Source organism: Bombyx mori, chromosome 23 (genome assembly GCF_030269925.1).
Source record: "Bombyx mori chromosome 23, ASM3026992v2".
NCBI classification, from domain to species: domain Eukaryota; kingdom Metazoa; phylum Arthropoda; class Insecta; order Lepidoptera; family Bombycidae; genus Bombyx; species Bombyx mori.
In genome coordinates, this window is record NC_085129.1 from 18,581,477 (window position 1) to 18,601,169 (window position 19,693).

A 19,693-nucleotide genomic window follows, 5' to 3' on the forward strand; every position below is an offset into this window, starting at 1 on the left:
ATAGAGTAAAGCAAATCGACGTTAAATTGAATCCTTCTAGAATTTTATTCAACAGGTAAAAAATGTAAATAGAGGCTTATTTTTTTTTAATTGGGGCGAAACGAGTGAGATTATTAATAGTTCAATAAATGCCCTGCTCCTTCGGTATCTTACGCTCTTTGCTGCAAAATTCGAATTCTTATTTGGATTAATTGACAAGAACAATGCACTTATGAATTTTAAATAGCCTACTCATGCTGTATCACCACAAAATGGTTCCGATCACAAAATGCTCTCGAAGCGAACTCGTACGAGTCGCTAATCCGCACGGATTCATTTATTATTCTGGATATTAATAAAAACCATTATAAAGTTTTTGTATTGTATTATTTTTTAAATTGAAAACCATATAACTCCTACACTAATCGACTTGTAAATAGAACGGTATTTCCGTTTGGTTGAACATCGATCGACCTAATATAGCTGGTACATGGTCGACTATTTCCTATGTGGATATTTCAGTACTCAAAAGCTTAGATGATCGCAGATAAGACGGTCATCATATGTCTCGTATTGACTGTGCCGATGTTCGAATCCCAGAGGCAGAAACAAAATTTTCTAATGAAATACGTGCGCAACACGTGTTCATAACGAATAAATAATATAAACTGTGTCTACATGTAACAGCGTAGAGATCACAAAAAATACACAAAAGTAAATTCAAATCAAACTTATTCAACAATAGAAACATTAAATGCAACTAGCCAAAAAACAAATAACATGATTATGATTAAATTCTATTCGTTAAAAATCTAATCAGTGAAAACTCCACCGGTCGGTATTTCTTCTTTCTCCAATTTCGTATCATACTTCACGTCCTTGAATCTGACATTAAAAAAATAAATTCCCAGTTCTGTATAAAGTACTGAAAAAAGCTTTACAGACTAGTTTCAATGACCTTACAGTTAGAAGACGAATGTATTTGTGAAGACTAGCTGCGGGGATCTTGGCCCCCGATCCGGCCTAGTTTGCGCACTCACACTTTTTTTTCTCTTTTTATTCTTACCTACGCTGATAGCCTTGAGAGACTATTTCAGCTTCTCCTTGACGTGTAGGTAAGCTCACGGGGCTCAAACCGGGAGTATTGCTAACACTGGCCCTAGCAAGAGCAGTGCTTCGCAGAATCTACCATCGGATCGGAAACGTGACCCACTGAGAAGATCGGGCAAGAAACTCAGTGGGCTGTATCTATGGGTTAATTTACTTGCCGAGCCCTTCATCGCAAGTGACGGGTTCGACGAGCACGACGACCGGTGCACTCACACGCAGCTTTTAGATAACGCGAAAGTTTTGCCAGAATTGTTATTAACACTCATCATATTGGGCACACTTGTTCTATGCACGGATATAAAAAGCATACAAAAAGGACTTAATAGTTCATAGATTTCCTCGTGATGCGAGATAGCACTTATTATTTATTCGTAGGAGATAACTATATTTTTGTAATTTCTTACTCCCTAATCAAATATCATCGATATGATCTTTCAATAGAAGTACTGTTACTAGTAAGTTGTACTGTAATGAGACCTTAGAACTCATATCTCAACGTGGGTGGCGGCATTTACGTTGTGGATATCTAAGGATACCGGCAGCCACTTCACACCAGGTAGGCCGTGAGCTAGTCCAGCCAATTATGCAATAAATAAAAAAATGCAAGCCGCGTGATCACCGAGAGACTAGTTGACCAATCTCATGTAATTTAAGGTATCGCTGCTCGGATTTGCTACAAGCCCAGCGTTGTCTCTATCCGGCACTAGCTCAAGTAATTATTCGAACCAACTAAATGTACCAAACCAATCAAAAATCGAATTCCAATTTTGCCCAACTCACTTCTCCAAAGGCGGGCACAAGAAATGCCTCACGTTCCTCGGCATGAACAGGTCATTCTGGACTTTGGAAACGTCCAGGGCGTAATCGATAAAGTCATTGATGGTCGCTTCGTCGACTGGCCCGCCGATTCCGGGGACAGCATACACAACTATTACCTGTATCATACAGGTGTAATGGTTATTGGTAAAAATGTATCAGGACATATTTATATAGGAACTTTCTTACAATTTAACCACCTCCCTGGGGGAATTACTCCACCGGTACAAAGTAGCGACTCCCAAATTTACTCCAAAGGCTTTGAGCTTTTTTCTCGGTCCATAACCACATTCGGAACCTTAGTTCGAAGCGAGATCAAAAGTCTATTGTAACAAAGATGAACTTACTTCAGTTTTGAGTCTTTAAAAATTATTTGGTTTGCCACAGTGGAAATTATGTTGGCGATGAATTTCTAACTGTCTCTTATTACTATATTTACGGTATTCATAAGGAAACTAGTATATGAACTCTTTGATTGGGATGGGTTAATGAACATCGACAATATTGGAGCTACCCTCGTATTGTTCATAGAAGAGAACCTTGTACGAGTTTTTAGGCGTCTCTATTGCCTCTAATGACGTAGGCTGATTAATGCCAATAGATATTTATTACAATTTGATTCATTAGAAATCAGATGCCAGTTTGGGCTGCGCAATGACCATCATTTCTAAAGTTTAGCAGATCATAAATCCCAGGGTACCTAGTGGAAAAACTCACTTCGGGCACAGGCTGTTCCTCTTCCTCCGCTTCTTCGACTTCGGGAGCCAGGATCTCCATGGTCTCATCAATAAAAGCATCGAGTAGACCACGCAGCATTTCGACTTCCTCTGGTTTAGCCTTGATGAAAAGTGAATAATTCACACGATATCAAATAAAAACAGCATTAAATAAGTTGGTCATATGCATCTGGCCAAAAGTCTTAACTATATTTTGGGGGAGAACTATTAGTAAGACGGTTATGACCGTTAGGAGGAAACTAAGTTGGCCAACTTAGGCTAAGTGAGCCTAATGGTAAAATACGTCACACTGTCACGATGTACGCGAGGGAGAGAGATGATAATATATTTCCATTGATCCTTCTAATCTTTGAAATATTAATTGCTACACCCTATTACATCTCATTTCAATGCTGTATGTCACAAGACAAAGCCTTTCAAATGTATGTATGTATGTATGTAATATATTTATTCATAAGAAGTTACACTTACATTCAAAACATGCCCCGCAAAACTGCTTTAAATTTATTCCCTATTCAGTTTCCAATAAAGTACAGATTAAAATTTACACTCTCTCTCTGACAGATGTTTTCAAGACTCTCTTACCTTCTTTTTCTTGAGGTCCGGATCAGGGAGAACGGCGATCTGCTCATCTATGTACTCCATGATCTCCTTCTCCACGTGTTGCACGATGAACTCCCCGCTTGTAGTCGACATTTGGCGTCCGGCCACCATTCCTGTTTTTAGACCACATCTTTTGAACTTTGAACCTTCGAGATACGAATCCGACAGAAGGAATCATCGATCTAACCCAGATCATAATTTGCAGCTTTAAATCTTGCCACGATCGCTTTGATCTCGTCAAAGGTTCTTTCCAAATCTTGTAAGCGCTCTTCGCGAGCCTGATAACTCTGTGATGGAATATAATTATTATAAATAAAAATACTTTAATCCCAAAATACAAAAATTCTGTATACATTAAACACATTAAATACCAACATAAAATGAAATGATTTTGAATTAGCGAACATCGTCGCTCAAGGATGTCAGAAAACTACTGCTATCTGTTGTCTTGAAATCATCGAAATACTTTAACCTGAATTTGAAATACACACAACGTGATGATGATGAAGGCAGGTAAGATAAATTCACAACTATGAATTGACGCCGGGTCTTCTCAGTGGGTCGCAATTCCGATCCGGTGGTAGATTCTGCGAAGCACTGCTCTTGCTAGGGCTAGTATTAGCAAATTCTCTCAGGTTGAGTCCGTGAGCTCACCTACTCGTTCGAGCGTAGCTGGAGTAGCCTCTTAGGGTACCAGAAAATAGGTAAGGAAAAACAAAAATGAATTGAATAAATCGCGAACATATAACCCCAATTTTTTTAAAGTACACTCTATATTTCATTAGTACTACAAGCTATCCAAACTACAATAACAATAATAAATACCAAATTAACATGTAAATTTACTTCAAATAAATCCCTTATTTCAACCCCGAATTGCGGGTCTGGGAGGAGAACACTATAATTCGAATAATAATTTAATAGGTCATTCGATATCCACATTAGCGTAAAGAATTGGGTTTAACTTTTAATGGCATCATGGAAGATGCCATTTTTTTTAAACCACGCCATCTCCTATCTCGAGATATAATATCGAAATTTCATTTGTCTTATATAAAGACTGCCAGAGCCTTCGAACCGAGACGCATGACTGAATTACGTGGAAAATTGGTTAGGCGATAGTACATGTCCAATAAACAATCAGTAATTCGTAAGAATTGTAGGCAGCGGCTTGGCTCTGCCCCTGGCATTGCTGAAGTCCATGGGCGACGGTAATCACTCACCATCAGGTGGGCCGTATGCTCGTCTGCCTACAAGGGAAATAAAAAATAAATAAAAAAAAAGACTGCTATAATATAAAATCTCTATATGCTAAAGGCCATATCACGAGCCATTATACCCCAGTGGATACCTCATGTGTTACAGGTGATGAGAAGATGGGCTATGGGAAGAGATCGCTGATGGCATTCTACGCCGACATCAGAAAGCCAAACCTACTCTTAAGTCTAAGACTAAGGAACTGTACTTAATAATCAAAATTAAGGCTCCAAATGAAATCTACAACATTTGCGAAATATAAACCAAAAATCATCAACATCAAAATCTAATAATAATCATTTAGACCTACAATGAAAACATTACAAATGTCCAATTAAAATTACTTCAGCAACGAATAATGCGATTCTATCGTTTTCGCTCTCCTTAGGTTCTTCCTCTGTCGGGTGCTCATCGAGAATTTCTTCAGCAATATCTTCATCAGAATCAATTGGTTCTACATTTGGCTCCCCTGTATCGTTAATTGGTTTGTTTTTTATGATTAATCCATAATATTATCGAATTTGAACACTTGACTAGTTGGAATAGAAGACTAAGGTCCTAGAAGTAGATTCTTTAAAATGGATAAAAAGAACTAGGGTGTTCTCCAAAAGGGATTTACGTTTATAATTTTTGGGCATATACAAACAAAATTAATAAACGAAGTTTCTTTGGATATCCACCAACGGAATTCAAGGAGGAACCTTTATTTATACAATATCCCGAAATAAATAGAGTCTAGGGCTGCACGGAGGGAAGATAAGCTCGTGTGCCGACTCCTGAGACTGATGTCGTAAATCTGCTGCAAGCAGTAAGCTACTCAATTAATCTTATGCGATTAATAATATATTTTATAATTGCTCGATAATTGGGATCACTCTGACCAGATTGAGGTCTTTCTTGCATGAATGAACAAGTGCCACTTGCCAGGGGTTACAGCAGTCCATAGATGATGAAGGTAATGATGACGATGACAACAACGTCAATGTCTACATCCATGTTAAAACACTAAGTTCATGTCTCGATTATATTGCTAGTTGTCCAACCCTTTGAACTACAACGACTGACTGCTTCACGACAGAAATAAGCTGGATGTGGTTATCTATCCATGCGGACTCACTACCCGTTAAAAACTTAAATAATTTATTTTACATTATTGTACACTAATTTTTTATACACTATTGAATGCTAATTTTTTAGTAATATGTTAATTAATAATAATTTTATAATTCATTTCTACAATATATGTATGTATATTCAATGTGTCTACAAATAAAATATATAAATAAGCTACAGTAAAGGCTCTTTATACGCGGGATATGTTCGGTGAATATGTCGAGAATACAAAAACCGTGAATGTGGCAAAGCGCGCTTACAAAGGATATTCTGTCGGTCCGCGAATAAAAAAATCTTTAGCCGCGAATTTGGTCGCATTTTTCGGCGAATAATAAAAACTCAAATAAGGAGCTTTTACTCTACATGAAAACCAGCTTCATTCGGCATTTTTTTATCACAGAGCGAATAATGAGTATGGTATTTTTTTTTTCAATTTTCAATCTACGAATTAACTGCAACGTCATAACCGTATATCTCGAATGGTATCTCGTTTCCTTCTTCATCAATAACAATGACTTTTAATTCGTTTGATTCTGGTATCGTGTCCTTCTGTTTCTGTGTATCTACATTAAACATGTTTTTATCAAGATTCTGAAATTCATTAAGTTTAGTTTTGACCGTTATAATCTCTAGGGCAGTTAGAAAAAAAAAGAACAAATAGTGGTATTTAAATAGCGAAGATTTCTAGGGCTTTCCTCTGATGCTTCGAGGAAAAACCCTCAAGAGACTTCAATGTAGTAATTTATGAGAATTGCTACTAGAAATTTTCTTTTGTGTACGAAGGACTTACATACGTAAGCCCAATAAGGAATTATTTGTAAGTATATTCTTTCAAAATATACATTGCTTGAAACTGATAGAACATCATACGCAGATACCTAAAATTGATCCAACATTGGAATCAACACTGGTATCATCTTGAGAGACATAAGATATTGAATTGATATTGAATGGTCATCCAAAGTCATTTTCGATAACCAATTTAATTGGAATAGACCAATTGTATCTATTGAAAGTATCCGGTTCCAGCTTCAATAAGCCCCAATTTTCAATGTATCTGAGCTTTCGACGGTATTCTCCAAGGTCCTGCTTATATGGCCATAGGCTGTTGCCGTTATTTAGTCTGGTCCTATGTGAAAGTTTCTTACTTTCTAAAAGCTCAATATATAGGGTCGTATTAAACCAAGAACATCAACTCACCTTCCTTCTGCGCATCTTGATTAAGCTTAGCAGAACTCATTTCGCGCAGTTTCTTCTGCAAATAAATATTTGTTTTAATAACTAGACCTAGGAAGCGTGTCCGAAAAGGTATGAACCATAGCAATGATCTATGCAAGATCCGATTTCTGGTGGAGATCAAGACACACAAAGAGCTCTAACTACCGAGAATCATGAGGATCGTGCATACTTTTAAAATAGGAAACTGCTTATATACAAATCGAATTTTAAATCCAAGAACAAACTGTAAAAGTTTCAATAACGTTGATTGCATGAAATTCATTCGCGCGACTACTCCATAGAATATGATAACAGAATCAGTGCAGATTCTTCGCTGAGAGCACATGGATTTACTTATTCGACAGGCCGACGTTGAGACCAAAATGAAAGCCTCCAGTGAAGTCCGTTCGGGTCATCATCACCAGCAATGCCAATACCAGAGCTCTGATCATCGAGACCATAATAAAAGACTCCAGTGAAACAGGATCAGCGATCATGACCACCAGCAAATGCCAATCCATAGGCGGCTTTATGTTTGATGCAGGGTATTAGGGGTGGCATATACAGTTATATACAGTTGGAGATTCAATGAAAGAAGGATTTGTTATAGTCAGAGCCTTTTATTTCTGAGCCGGAAGCTACGTCAAAACAATAAGGCCTAGTGGCATCAATGAACTCAGTGGTTCTAGGAAGTATGGATGTAATCTGCTCCACTGTTCTAGACTAGACTAACCCAATGCTTTGGGAATTCCAGTTTCATATCAATTTCAGATCAAGAACTTTGAACCGAGAGAGATAAATGATATTAAATGTGAATAGAACATAACTAACTTCTATATCTTCATTCGATACAGGTCTACCTGGAATTGTTTTGAAAATATTGTACAAAAAGTTATGTCTTAAAATTGAACACGACATGAAATATAGTGAGTTTTACTGAATTAGACGGAGAATATTTCAGCGAGAGCTTGTTTTTCTCTATAAATCTGAGCTAAATCATTATACTTGTAATTTCAACGATGTAGCTTTAATTTAATTCCAATTGCAGGAGATATTGTGAGATCGCACTGTTAGGTAAAAATATTCAGTCTATTTCCAGTGCGAAACAGTCATATGTGTGACTGCCGTTGCAGTGAAGATTTCGACCTTATATCAAAAGGGGGAAGGTGATGAGATGCCTACATCTGTGAACCGCGCAATGCTAGATTGGCAATTAGCTCATTTGGCTATTGAGAGTAGTTACAAAATTACATTGATGATGTATTTGGCGATCCTTAAATTTGATGATGATAATAAGTTCATCATAACAGAACAATTCATTCGAACACCGTAGCACAGTCATCAACATTCACGCTCTATAGACCTCTGTGGATTATGATCCATAAATGTATTATAATAAAGGCGAAAGTGAATATGTCTGTTATAATTTCACGTCTTAGCTAATTGGTCATGAAATTTTGGCATACACATTGCTAAAGGTACAGGGATATAGGGTACCTTTAACTATAACAAAAAAAAAGGTATTAATGGCAATCCTCGCGTCAAGTAGGTACTATTTACAAAATCAAAATAACCTTTTCTCTCTCTCATATAATTTTCCCTCTCAATCGTTTCAGCTCGTTCGACGGAAGGCGACCGTTCGATTTTCCCAATTATCGGCATATTTAGCTTCAGGCTCAATCGCGTCGTGCGCGACACTTTATCATTGATCAATGGCAACATTTGTAAGTTCTTTTCATCTGGCCAGTAATCGTCTGAGACACCCTAAGGAGTTTAAGCGTGGGACTAGAAGATGAAGCAATAAAGACAGCAATAAGATCAGCCTTGCGAAATTTCTGGCTTGTCTGCATAAGACGCGTGGTGGTATTTATGTGGCTCTATTCGGACATTGGACATCATCAATACCAGGGTCACAGTTAAGGAAGGATATCATAACGCTGCGGAAACATCGCGGGGGAACTCAAAAGCGTAACGTGGATGCCAAGCAATTTGAAGCATCTATAAAAGAATATGTGCATGCCTAAAATGTTTACTGCTGGTAGGACGTTTCGTGAGTCCGCACGGGTAGGTACCACCACTCTGCCTAGTTTTGCCGTGAAGCTGTAATGCGTTTCGGCTTAAAGGTCGAAACAGCCGTTATACTGTTAAACGTGAGACCTTAGAACTGATATCTCAAGGTAGAAGGCGGCACTTACGTTGTAGATGTCTATGAGCTCGGGTAAGAACTTAACATCAGGTGGGCCGTGTGTTCATCCGCCCAACTAAGCAATAAAAACAAATGATATAAAAGCAAAAGTTGATGCAGAAGCGCAAGATCGGTCGTTGTTGTGAGTTTCGGTGGAGAACTACGTCCAGATCTATGTCCAGCTGTGGATATCTGTGAGCTTATAGATAGATTGATAGCCATTAATAGGCCATAGTGAACAGTATGAACACTACCTTTGGATCATGAGTGCGGACTCTCAACTATTGTTTTGTCTTTTCTAAACGAAACATCAGAACCGCAGAAATGGGCAGCCGAGCAGAACCTATAAGCAGCATCACAATGGAACGAGTAATTACACGCAAACGCCGCAAACTTGATGATTTCTGCTAGTTATTTTTTTCCCCCTTCGTCCTTGTATTCCTCTGTATTGGGTGCATATTCTTTTACACCAACTTTGGTATCTGGTCTTAGATTTTGGGATTTCAATCTTAGCAGAACACGAAAGACCAGAAACTCTAAATTATAAATGTTTTGCGTGAGAATGCAGTAGAAAGGCAACAACCCTAATAGTGCTCAAACTAAACTCACGTCTTCTTCTTCTTCTTCTTCAAAGTTCTGTGTTTCTTCTTCTGGCTCGATGTCGGATTCAGGGACATGACCTGTTATAGTTCAAAATTACCAAAACAAAAGTTTAAGACTACCAAGTTTTTACCATCACACCGCCCACCACCGAAGTATACTTCATTCGTACTAGTACCTAGAACCACTGCGTTCAACCACATTGCGTTTCCAGAGATCTTCTTTGCCACGTACCATCCGGCTTTGGAATGAGCTCCCCTCCACGGTGTTTCCCGAGCAATATGACATGTCTTTCTTCCAACGAGGCTTGTGGAGTACTTAACGGTAGGCAGCGGCTTAGCTCTGCCCTTGGCTTTGCCGACGTCCAGGGGCGACGGTAACCACTCACCATCAGGTGGGCCGTATGCTTGTGTACGCCTACAAAGGCAATAAAAAAAAGAGCAGCATCAGATGTAATGACATCTATAGCGCAAATAGGACCATTCTAAAGTCTGCAGATAATCTTTTTTGTAATGTTTTTTTTATTGTTTAGATGGGTGAACAAGCTCACAGCCCACCTGGTGTTAAGGGTTACTGGATCCCATAGACATCTACAACGTAAATGCGCCACTCCCCTTGAGATGTAAGTTCTAAGGTCTCAAGTATAGTTACAGCGGCTGTCCCACCCTTCAAACTGAAACGCATGACTGTTTTACGACAGAAATAGGCGGAGTGGTGGTACCTACCCGCGCGGACTCACAAGAGGTCTTATCACCTGTAATCTCAACACGGCTTACAACATTTAATCTACCTAACAGATAAACTGGTTCGATGGAAGTTCTTCACATTGGAAACTAGAAAAACACAAAAACTAACAAAATCACCAAATTTGCGCAACTCCAAAAACGTCGCAAGTCCGCACGGATCAGCACCTCTGACCTGTCTATTTCAGCCACGAAGCAATCGTCGCTAGTGGTACGACCGAAGATCCGCCTGGCCAAATGAAACACCCACCTTCTCTGTATCCGTTGTAATATTTCACGTCGCGTGAAGCATCTATTGTCGCCAAGAACTTGTACATCAATATGAAGTCTTTAACTGGTATCGCAGCGGAACCACCGTCCGGTTCCTTCGTTAGGGCTTCACATAGCAGTACCATTGTGTTTGTAAGGCTCTGTTTCAGTGAGTAACAGGAAAATTACATTATTGATGATTATAAATTGTCCAAAGAAAAAATGGTATAAGATAGAGGAGTAAGGAAGGAGAAAACATGTTGCATCGACTGTAGGTGACTGGGAGAAGGGCAGGAGAATGATACCAATACCAAACATGAGTGAAGAAATGGTATATGATAGAGGAGTATGGAAGGAGAAAACATGTTGCGCCGACCTCAAGTTACTGAGAGAAGGGCATGAGAATGATACCAATACCAAACATGAGCGAAGAAATGGTATATCATAGAGGAGTATGGAAGGAGAAAACATGTTCCGCCGACTGCAGGTGACTGGGGAAGAGCAGGAGAATCATACCAATACCAAACATGAGTGAAGAAATGGTATATGATAGAGGAGTATTGAAGGAGAAAACATGTTGCGCCGACCCCAGGTGACTGGGAGAAGGGCAAGAGATGGGTGGACGAGCTCTCAGCCCACCTGATATTAAGTGGTTACTGGAGCCCATAGACATCTACAACGTAAATGCGCCATCCACCTTGAGGTATGAGTTCTAAGGTCTCAGTATAGTACAACGGCTGCCCCACCCTTCAAACTGATACGCATTACTGCTTTACGGCAGAAATGGGCGGGGTGGTGGTACCTACCCGTGCCGACTCACAAGAGGTCCTACCACCAGTAATATCTCTAGCAAGCAAAGCCTTTCATTGTAGTTGGGTAATATTTCGGTAGGTAATGCAGCTTCCTTGTGTCATGTCGTTGACTTGTGTAATTGTGTTCATTACATTGCGCGCTGAAAAATGAACGTAAAAAAATTCGCCTTAAAGAGCAGGATCGATTCTCCGTGTACTTATTACCTTAGTCAGTAGACCACCAGCTACAGCCATGAAATGGAGATAGGGCACGCTTTCCTTTCTCTTATGAACTTCGCATAGACACAAGATCCTGGCCAACTCCTGAGGATCAAGGCAGAACCCCTGCCATGCGGTTTCCACAACATTGAGAGGCAGTTCGTTCATTGTTGACAACTAAAATCATTGATTTCTTATTTCATCTATATATTAATACGTGAAGCAAAAACTTTGAATCCCTTTTTACGAAAATTGCGCGGACGGAGGAGTATGAAATTTTCCACGCTTATAGAGAATATCGAAAAGAAGTGCACAATGCTAATATTTTTTTTACAATAATGCATAAAAGATACATTAAATCAATAAAGAAAACATTACACACACTACCATGTATTTGACACACACACACACACACATATACTCTTTGTTTATTGTCTAACTTTTGTTATTGCTTAAAGTCCAGATTAAAGTCTGTAGTCAAATTGAGAATAGGTTAGTATTGTTTATCTTTAATATTACGAGTATTTGTCTATAGTGTAGTCTTGGCGAAATCTGTAACAATAGGACCATAATAATATTGAAACTTATAATTTCAATTAATTATACCACCGCTGGTTTCAATAAATAAAAAGATGTGTGGTGTCGTGGGACACCGGATAGGAACGAAGTTCCTTATGATAAAAATATTAATTTTAAGTTCTATTCGAGGTATAAAGAAACTAAAACTGGAGGTTTCGCAACAACCCACGATCATTCGGTAACGTGCGAACTTATTGTGGTACACTTAATTCACAGTTGTTTGCATAAGAGTTAGTGTATTGCGCAAACGGACGCTCTGAGATCGTGGTCAATGAATGATAAAAAAATATGTTATTTTTTGTACGCTATTACAAAGTTAAGTCGTACACTGTGTGCATTACTAATAAAATTCTTACGTTACGGACGTTTTTTCCTGGTTAGGGTACCCCTCCGCATCGGCCTATAAGGAACTTCGTTCCAAAACTTTTTTTTATTGCCCGTGAACTTTAGCAATGCCAGGGGCAGAGCCAAACCGCTGCCTACCATTAAGCACTATCCACAAGCCTCGTTTGAATGATACATGATTAAAATTCGTCTTTAGATCTGATCTGAGGTTGGTGCTCAAATCCTGCAATCCACATCACTTGTAGTGGCCACCCTCATAGAGCAGCAAACACCAGGATCGAGTTAAAGTAAGATAAGTACCGAACTATATTATAAATGCAACAAACCATAACTTCACATGTTTGCAAGCTCCTCTGTTTGTTGTTTTAAGCTGTACACAAGCTCACTACTCCTGTTTGAGCATAGCTGGAATAGCCCCATAGACTCCCCGCGTACTAGGCAGCCAGATGAATATATGGCCTTGTATGGGAGTTGTATGGGAGATCGCGCACATAAGTAGCCCGGGACCCTTGGCTGCGGCAGCCAATACAACGCGCCTATTGCACGGCACCCAGAGCGAGTGCTGGCGAATGTATGTGGCTGCTGTCAGTCCCCGCGCACTTGCTGTAGCGGCCAATGCATATTCGTTTTGTCAAATGTTGGTTATATGACACAGCATGCTTGTACAATCTCTTGTATTTAAAAAAAAACGGTCTGGGTATGAATGAACATCTTTAAAATAGTTATAGAATAAGCCTTTTTATTGCCGTCTTAGAAAAAGTGGATGAATCCAGTGTCTTTGCTTTGCGTTTTTTTATGAGATAAAGTCCAAATCGCTCGACGAATAGATCATAAATTGGCTTCGATTGGCTGCTATAACTGGCTGCTCAAATATGTCCCCGCCTAGTACGCGGGAAGCCTTACACTACCAGCGATTAGGTAGGGGGGAAAATCACGACTCCCAATTTGCAGTAGGCACTATAAAAAGGTTTTAAACGCGCTTATATTATCGGTCTAAATCACTCTCCCAACTCAACTGGTGCATTAACAATACCTGATTAGAGAGGACCTTCAAGCATCCTCGTGTGAGGCCTCCCTCGGTTGTGAACACGGGATACTCAAGCCTCAGTTTGACCGGAGGAGGGCGGTGCTGAGCCAGAGCATTGAAGTACTCGTAGGACCAACGAAGCAGGTCGTAGGGTTGAGTTTTTATAGCCGCTGAAAACATTGGTAGGTAAAGTAGTGCTCGTTTTGTGTAACAATCTGAGTATATATCGAGTGGTGTTTGTGTGTGTGTGTGCGCGCGTGTGTGTGTGCGTGTGTGTGTGTGTGTGTGTGTGTGTGTGTGTGTGTGTGTGTGTGTGTGTGTGTGTGTATGTGTGTGTGTGTATGCGTGCGTGTGTGTGTGTGTGTGTGTATGCGTGTGTGTGCGTGTGTTTGTGTGTTTTCGTGTGTGTGTGTGCGTGTGTGTGTGCGTGTGTGCGCGCGCGTGTGTGCGCGCGCGCGTGTGTGTGTGTGTGTGTGTGTGTGTGTGTGTGTGTGTGTGTGTGTGTGTGTGTGTGTGCGTGCGTGCGTGCGCGTGAGTGTGCGTGTGTGTGTGTTTGTGCGTGTGTGTGTGTGTGTTTGTGCGTGTGCGTGTGTGTGTGTGCGCGTGTGTGTATGTGTGCGCGTGTGTGTATGTGTGCGCGTGTGTATTGGATATGATATATCGAGTGGTTTTTTTATTGCCTTCATGGGTTGATGAAGTCAAAGCCCACTTGGAGCCTAGTGGTTATTTAGTGGTAATGACCCATCTTGAAAGACGAGTTCCAAGTCTCACTCACTACAGTCTAGTGCCTACCCCGCTCTTCGAACCAAAATACATTGCTGCCTTTACCTTTGCAGTATCTTTTCAGGATGTAAGGATATTTTGGTGGAATCACAATCTGCTCCGAGCAGTACATCTGCTCCACTAATTCAGGCATCCTGATCGAGGTTCAGATTCCTCTGAAGTTCTAGAAGGTGTAGCAAAAACCCTATCCGTTGATAAACAGCTGAAAAGGTTTCCCGAATTATAGGGAGATTCTGGAAAGAAAATATCGAGCAATTTATAAAAAAATTGGTAAGTAATATGTGGAGGTATAAAGACGGAGAAAATCTTTTACCGAGCGGGTAATATTGCTCGGTAGACCGACAGTCCAAATATTATTGTTAAGAACTTATATCTAAGCAAGCTTATCTTGAAAATGTCGTAAGCGAGATTCGGGCATCTTTCAAATAATAATATCTTGTGTTAGCTGCCGCCACAAGTACATAAATAATCTTTGGTTATTAGTATTTCGTGTTATATTCATTCGTTTTTTATCAATGCAAATAGAATAGAATAGAAAGATTTACAATTGGATTCTATTTTATCTATTATCTTCCTCAGTAATTGGGCACTTGATTGTATTAGAAACTTTGTGCCGATTTCTTTGTAGCTAAATAAATAAGAAGGTTAGAATTGTACCTAATCTACATGCCGGGAATGTCTTGGCTTATCCTCTAAGATGGTAAATACCCCAAATAATCTACGGATTACAAAGATAAAACATTAAATTAGATCAACCCGAAACACTTACCCCGTTATGGATTTTGTTTGACTCATAGACCTTTAAAGACTTCAGTGGTTTGACTTTATAGTTGCTATGACAACGGGCAACGTCAAAATTATGCCAAAGTTTTCTGTCTGTGTACATTAATTATTAATTTATACAGTCTTTCATCATGCTTTCATCACACATTTGTATGTGTTATTTTTTGACACATGCACTTTCTTTTATTACTACAGTTTTTATGTGCCACATAACATGCCCATAACATTTGCAACACTGGTAGCGAAATTATTGACTGACGCTATTGTCTTTTCAAAGTTCAAGGTTTTTTTATTGCTTAGGTGTGTGGAGGAGTTCACAGCCCACCTGATGTTAAGTCGTTACCAGAGCCCATATACATCTACAACGTAAATGCTGCCACCCACCTCGAGACATGAATTGTAGGGTTTCAGTTTTAACAGTACAACGGCTTCCCCGCCCGAAAAGCATTACTGCTTCATGGCAGAAACAAGCAGGGTGGTACCTACCCCTCACAAGAGGTCCTACCACTAGTAATATCTCTGGCAAGCAAAGTCTTTCATTGTATTTGGCTAATATTTCGGTAAGTAATGCAGTTCCCTTGTGTCATGTGGGGCGAAATGACGCAAATTATAATTTTGCGGGGTTGATTTTTATTACACGACTAGCTGACCCGGCTGACTTCGTAGTGCATCAATCAACTTTTGTCTAGAATAAACTTAAAACAAACAAAAGGAATCCGTCCGACGGGGACGCGTCAAAGGGAAAACCAAAATTGTTATTTTTATTTAATTCCGAGCATTTTCATATTTATCTACCTTTTAAAACTTCCCTTGACTTCCACAAATAATTCAAGACCAAAATTAGTCAAATCGGTCCAGCCGTTCTCGAGTTTTAGCGAGACTAACGACCAGCAATTCATTTTTGTATATACAGTCAAAACCGTTTACTGCGACATCGTTTAATAAACTTTAATACAACATGCCGGTTGTAATAACCCACAACAAAGGTCCCGGCTGAATGCCATATGACCGCCTTATTAAAAATATTGCTTTCTACGACATTGGTAATAACGACATACCTCATAAAACGACCACATTTAACTAATATTTCGGAGAATTAGATCTGTTAGGACGACCGGCTAAGCTGTATTGTAAACAATTTGAATAGGTATCCACATTTGTCTTCAATGGATTTAAAATCAGGAAAGAAAACAATAGGACTTAGTTTAGTGTAGGGTCTTTTCTAATTCTTAGAAACAAAACACGTGCATGCGGTAGTCAAAGCCCGCTTCTTCATATCTCTTCAGTTAGCTTGTTACTTATCTATACACAAGACGCACCAAAACTTTGTGGAGTTATTCGTGAAACTTTCAAAATGTCGCAAAGAAAAATAAAACTATATAAAAGAAAAAAGAAAAATATATAAATATATTTTTCCAATAATTCCCTATCGATTTGTTTGTACTTGCACGATACACATTAAACATCACCGGTTGTTACGACTATCGGTTTTTACGACTGAATATGAGCAGTCCCTTCGATGTCGTTATAACAGATTTTGACTGTATATAGATAGATAGTAGATATAGATATTATTCTTACACCGTAGAAGTCAATCGTCGGCATTTGTTAAGTACGTATTTCATTTAAAAAATTGGTACTTGCCAGAGGGGTTTTGACACCGGTGCATGGGTAAATACCTACCAATGATTAATGCAATGAATAACTGTACATATGTACTAATATGTATTATTATTACCTATATTATTAGTAAGCTGTCACTTAGTGTTTGATTTTTTTTCTTGTTGGTATAGGACGTGATGTTAACAATTCTTCAAAAACAATAAAGATAAGAAATAATTTAATTAATAAATCGCAGAGAATGTTTTCGTCCAATAGCACTTTTCATGGTTAGTTTCACTTTGAAATCTACCTCGAAATTTTTATATTGTTTAGCGCGAATTTCTACAGTACCCTACTAACGCCATCTATGAAAGCGCACGTTAACTAAATTCTCGATGTCGATATCACGTGGACAGCGAATATCAGAACGTAAAAAATACATAACCTGTTTCCCTTTTAGTACATTGACGAATTCCGTATTTCTGTGTCGTGTGTTCATTTTATAAATCAACGTTGTTCACATTAACAAACTAATAATCGAATTACAAAAACGATCAAATAACATTACGATTGTGTCTCTAGTGTCGCTCGTGCAGTATTGACATTGTTTTGTTAAGATACGTAGTGCTTTAGTACGTTCAAATAGAATCTGTAACAGGTGAATGAAATCATAACACGGAATTAAAATGTTCGAGCTACGACGATATTAAAACTAGATATTGTTGTGCCGTCAGGGTTTTTTTTTTCGTTTCATTATTATGTATCGGTCAGCGTGTTCGCGTAAATTTGTGACAAACGTTGCTGTGACGAGATAGTGTCTGAGAAATGGGTGATAGGTTAAAACACCCATTTAAAGTGAAAACAAAGACGGTGTCTGTAGTGTTCGAAGAAAAATGGATTTGATCACAGACCTTCCACCTCTCAGTGAGTACTTTCTAATCATAATTAATGTTGATTTATAAAAAGGGCTAATACTTTTGTTTTTGGTGAGTAAATTAATGAGTATTGTACGAGACGAGATGCGTTGGAGCCAATGTTGGCTCAATTCGTTGTCGGCGAATATGTTACTTAGTTAGCTATTTAAATAAATAAAAATATGCCTTACTTATGAATTTTTCCATGTACTTATACATATTTATAACAGGCGTTTAGTAACGAATTCTTCACGATTACTAATTAAAACGAAATAATCATAATAAAATACGTGAAATGTCTTACCATTCTCAACATTTATTATTCTTATTATACATTTTAATAGCATTTTTAGTAACAATTTTTCAGAATTCCTAACAACGAAACAACAAAAATTTTTCTTTTTTTTTTAAACTTTCGTCACAGACATCACAGACATCATAGGAATGAATCTGTTACATTTTATAACGTACTTAGTTAAAACAAATAATTAATGTGATAATGTGCTTGTGATAATCTATGTTCGTGACTCCGTGAGCTAGTGTGAGCGTTTCCGAAACCAGACGTCCATTGTTAACGGGTTCCCATAGCCTAACAAGGAGTAAGGGGAGAACGGAGCATAACATCTTTTCCGGCCCAACTGTCATCCTCACCTGCTCGCGCTAGTGGTTCTTTCAGAATAGCTAGCGGCGGCGGCTCAAAGGTCGCCGCGGTGCTCCCTGCCAGACAACGGACGAGGCAATGGCGACCGAGCAATGGCGGTATAACCATACGTACCTAACCGGGAAACCGATTAGATGAGGCTTCAGCAACCTAGGAGCCCAAATAGCCCCTAAAAAGCCTGGTGCAGAAGGCAAGGGGAAACCACTGCACTATTTTCCCAAGAAAACCACATGAATAGATTACTTAATGAGAGTGTTATGTCATGCAATCCGACTGACCCCCGGCGCCATAGTGATCCCGGGTCACATGGTGGGAAGTATGCTACCGGCCACTGTACTGTAGACCACCAGGTAGGCAGTGGAAACTATGCAACTGGTGATGGTACTGGTAAAAGTAAAACCCAACTGAGAAAATATTTGCGTATGGGAACTTGGAATGTGAGAGGAATGTTGAAACCGGGTAAGCAAGAAGTCATCGAGAGGGAGATGTTAAGGTGCAAAATCGACATATTGGGGCTAAGTGAAGTTCATAGAAGAGGCAGCGGTCATATAAAAACTGCTAACGGGAACATCTTGTACTTTTCGGGATCGGAAAATCATAGTGGTAATGGAGTTGCTATACTTTTACCACAGAAACTTGAAAGCAGCGTGTTAGGATACAAAACACCAAGTGATCGTATTATTGCTGTTAAACTTGATGCGCGTCCCGTACCTATCAACATTGTCCAGGTGTATGCACCAACCTCCCAATCTGAAGAAATTATATCTGACCAATTCTATTTTGAATTGGATGACTTGTTGCGTACTATTCCATCTAAGGAGGTGACTGTTGTGTACGGCGATTGGAACGCGAAGGTTGGTACCACTAGAGGTGATGTATTACTCGGAGCAACAGTCGGAAACTTTGGACTTGGTGTGAGGAATGACAGAGGTGAAAAATTTCTTCAATTCTGCGTGGAAAATCAGCTGGTCATCATGAACACCTGGTTTGAACACCACCCGAGAAGGTTATATACTTGGATATCGCCATGTGGACATCGGAACCAGATTGATTATATTACCATCAAGTCTAGGTGGCGATCTTCCGTATTGAATACTAAAACACTTCCTGGTGCCGACTGCGGAAGTGACCACCAGTTGGTGGTGGCAGACTTCAGACTTCGTTTAAAAGTCATCAAGCCAAAATTTCCTATCAATATAGAACTGAATAAGCCAGCGCTGGACCATTTTCATAAAACTGTAGACATGAATATACGATCAATGCTTTGGGATCCATGTGGTTCAAGTGAAGCGAACTGGAACAATCTGAAAAAGGTTGTACTGGATACGGCTAAACAAAGCAGAGATCTACACAAAGCAGTTCCTAAACATGAAGAATGG

The 19,693-nt window shown here is 39.2% G+C and overlaps 2 protein-coding genes across 6 annotated transcripts in view; one reads left to right on the forward strand and one right to left on the reverse strand.

The window, feature by feature from the left end:
• Positions 1 to 344: 344 nt before the first annotated feature.
• LOC101742072 (uncharacterized) lies at positions 345 to 18,067 on the reverse strand. 4 transcript variants are annotated; one of them, XM_038019532.2, is made up of 18 exons: positions 17,958 to 18,067; positions 17,185 to 17,388; positions 15,124 to 15,230; positions 14,400 to 14,587; positions 13,578 to 13,741; positions 11,627 to 11,797; positions 10,612 to 10,771; positions 9,628 to 9,698; positions 8,408 to 8,597; positions 7,665 to 7,693; positions 6,816 to 6,870; positions 6,083 to 6,178; positions 4,847 to 4,971; positions 3,433 to 3,532; positions 3,228 to 3,358; positions 2,623 to 2,742; positions 1,870 to 2,024; positions 345 to 864 (listed from the first exon to the last, which is right to left on the reverse strand). In XM_038019532.2, exons 4-18 carry the CDS (start codon positions 14,485 to 14,487, stop codon positions 792 to 794), a joined length of 1,728 nt encoding a protein of 575 aa, XP_037875460.1. In that variant the 5' UTR covers positions 14,488 to 14,587; positions 15,124 to 15,230; positions 17,185 to 17,388; positions 17,958 to 18,067; the 3' UTR covers positions 345 to 791. The 4 variants fall into 4 exon arrangements, with proteins under 4 accessions (XP_037875460.1, XP_062531343.1, XP_037875461.1 ...); XM_062675359.1 differs by lacking the exons at positions 17,185 to 17,388; positions 17,958 to 18,067 and adding an exon at positions 16,876 to 17,169; XM_038019533.2 differs by lacking the exons at positions 15,124 to 15,230; positions 17,185 to 17,388; positions 17,958 to 18,067 and adding an exon at positions 15,012 to 15,106.
• Positions 17,198 to 19,693, forward strand: part of LOC101741591 (uncharacterized) — a 67,657-nt gene continuing 65,161 nt past the window's right edge. Inside the window, exon 1 of one of the 2 annotated variants that reach the window (XM_021350960.3) lies at positions 17,198 to 17,663. In XM_021350960.3, the coding sequence (XP_021206635.2) occupies positions 17,633 to 17,663 (31 nt within the window). In that variant the 5' untranslated portion in view covers positions 17,198 to 17,632. The remainder of the gene's footprint in view (positions 17,664 to 19,693) is intronic. The other variant, XM_062675358.1, reaches the window with a different exon arrangement.

Excerpts from the sequence above, each read along its gene's own strand:
- LOC101742072 (XM_038019532.2), bottom strand. The coding sequence starts at position 14,487 with ATGCCTGAATTAGTGGAGCAGATGTACTGCTCGGAGCAGATTGTGATT. Across the intron at positions 8,598-9,627 it reads AAGAAGAAGAAGAAGAAGAC|GGTGTCTCAGACGATTACTG; the intron begins GTGAGTTTAGTT and ends TAAACTCCTTAG. Across the intron at positions 6,179-6,815 it reads TCAAGATGCGCAGAAGGAAG|ATACACAGAAACAGAAGGAC; the intron begins GTGAGTTGATGT and ends TGTTTAATGTAG.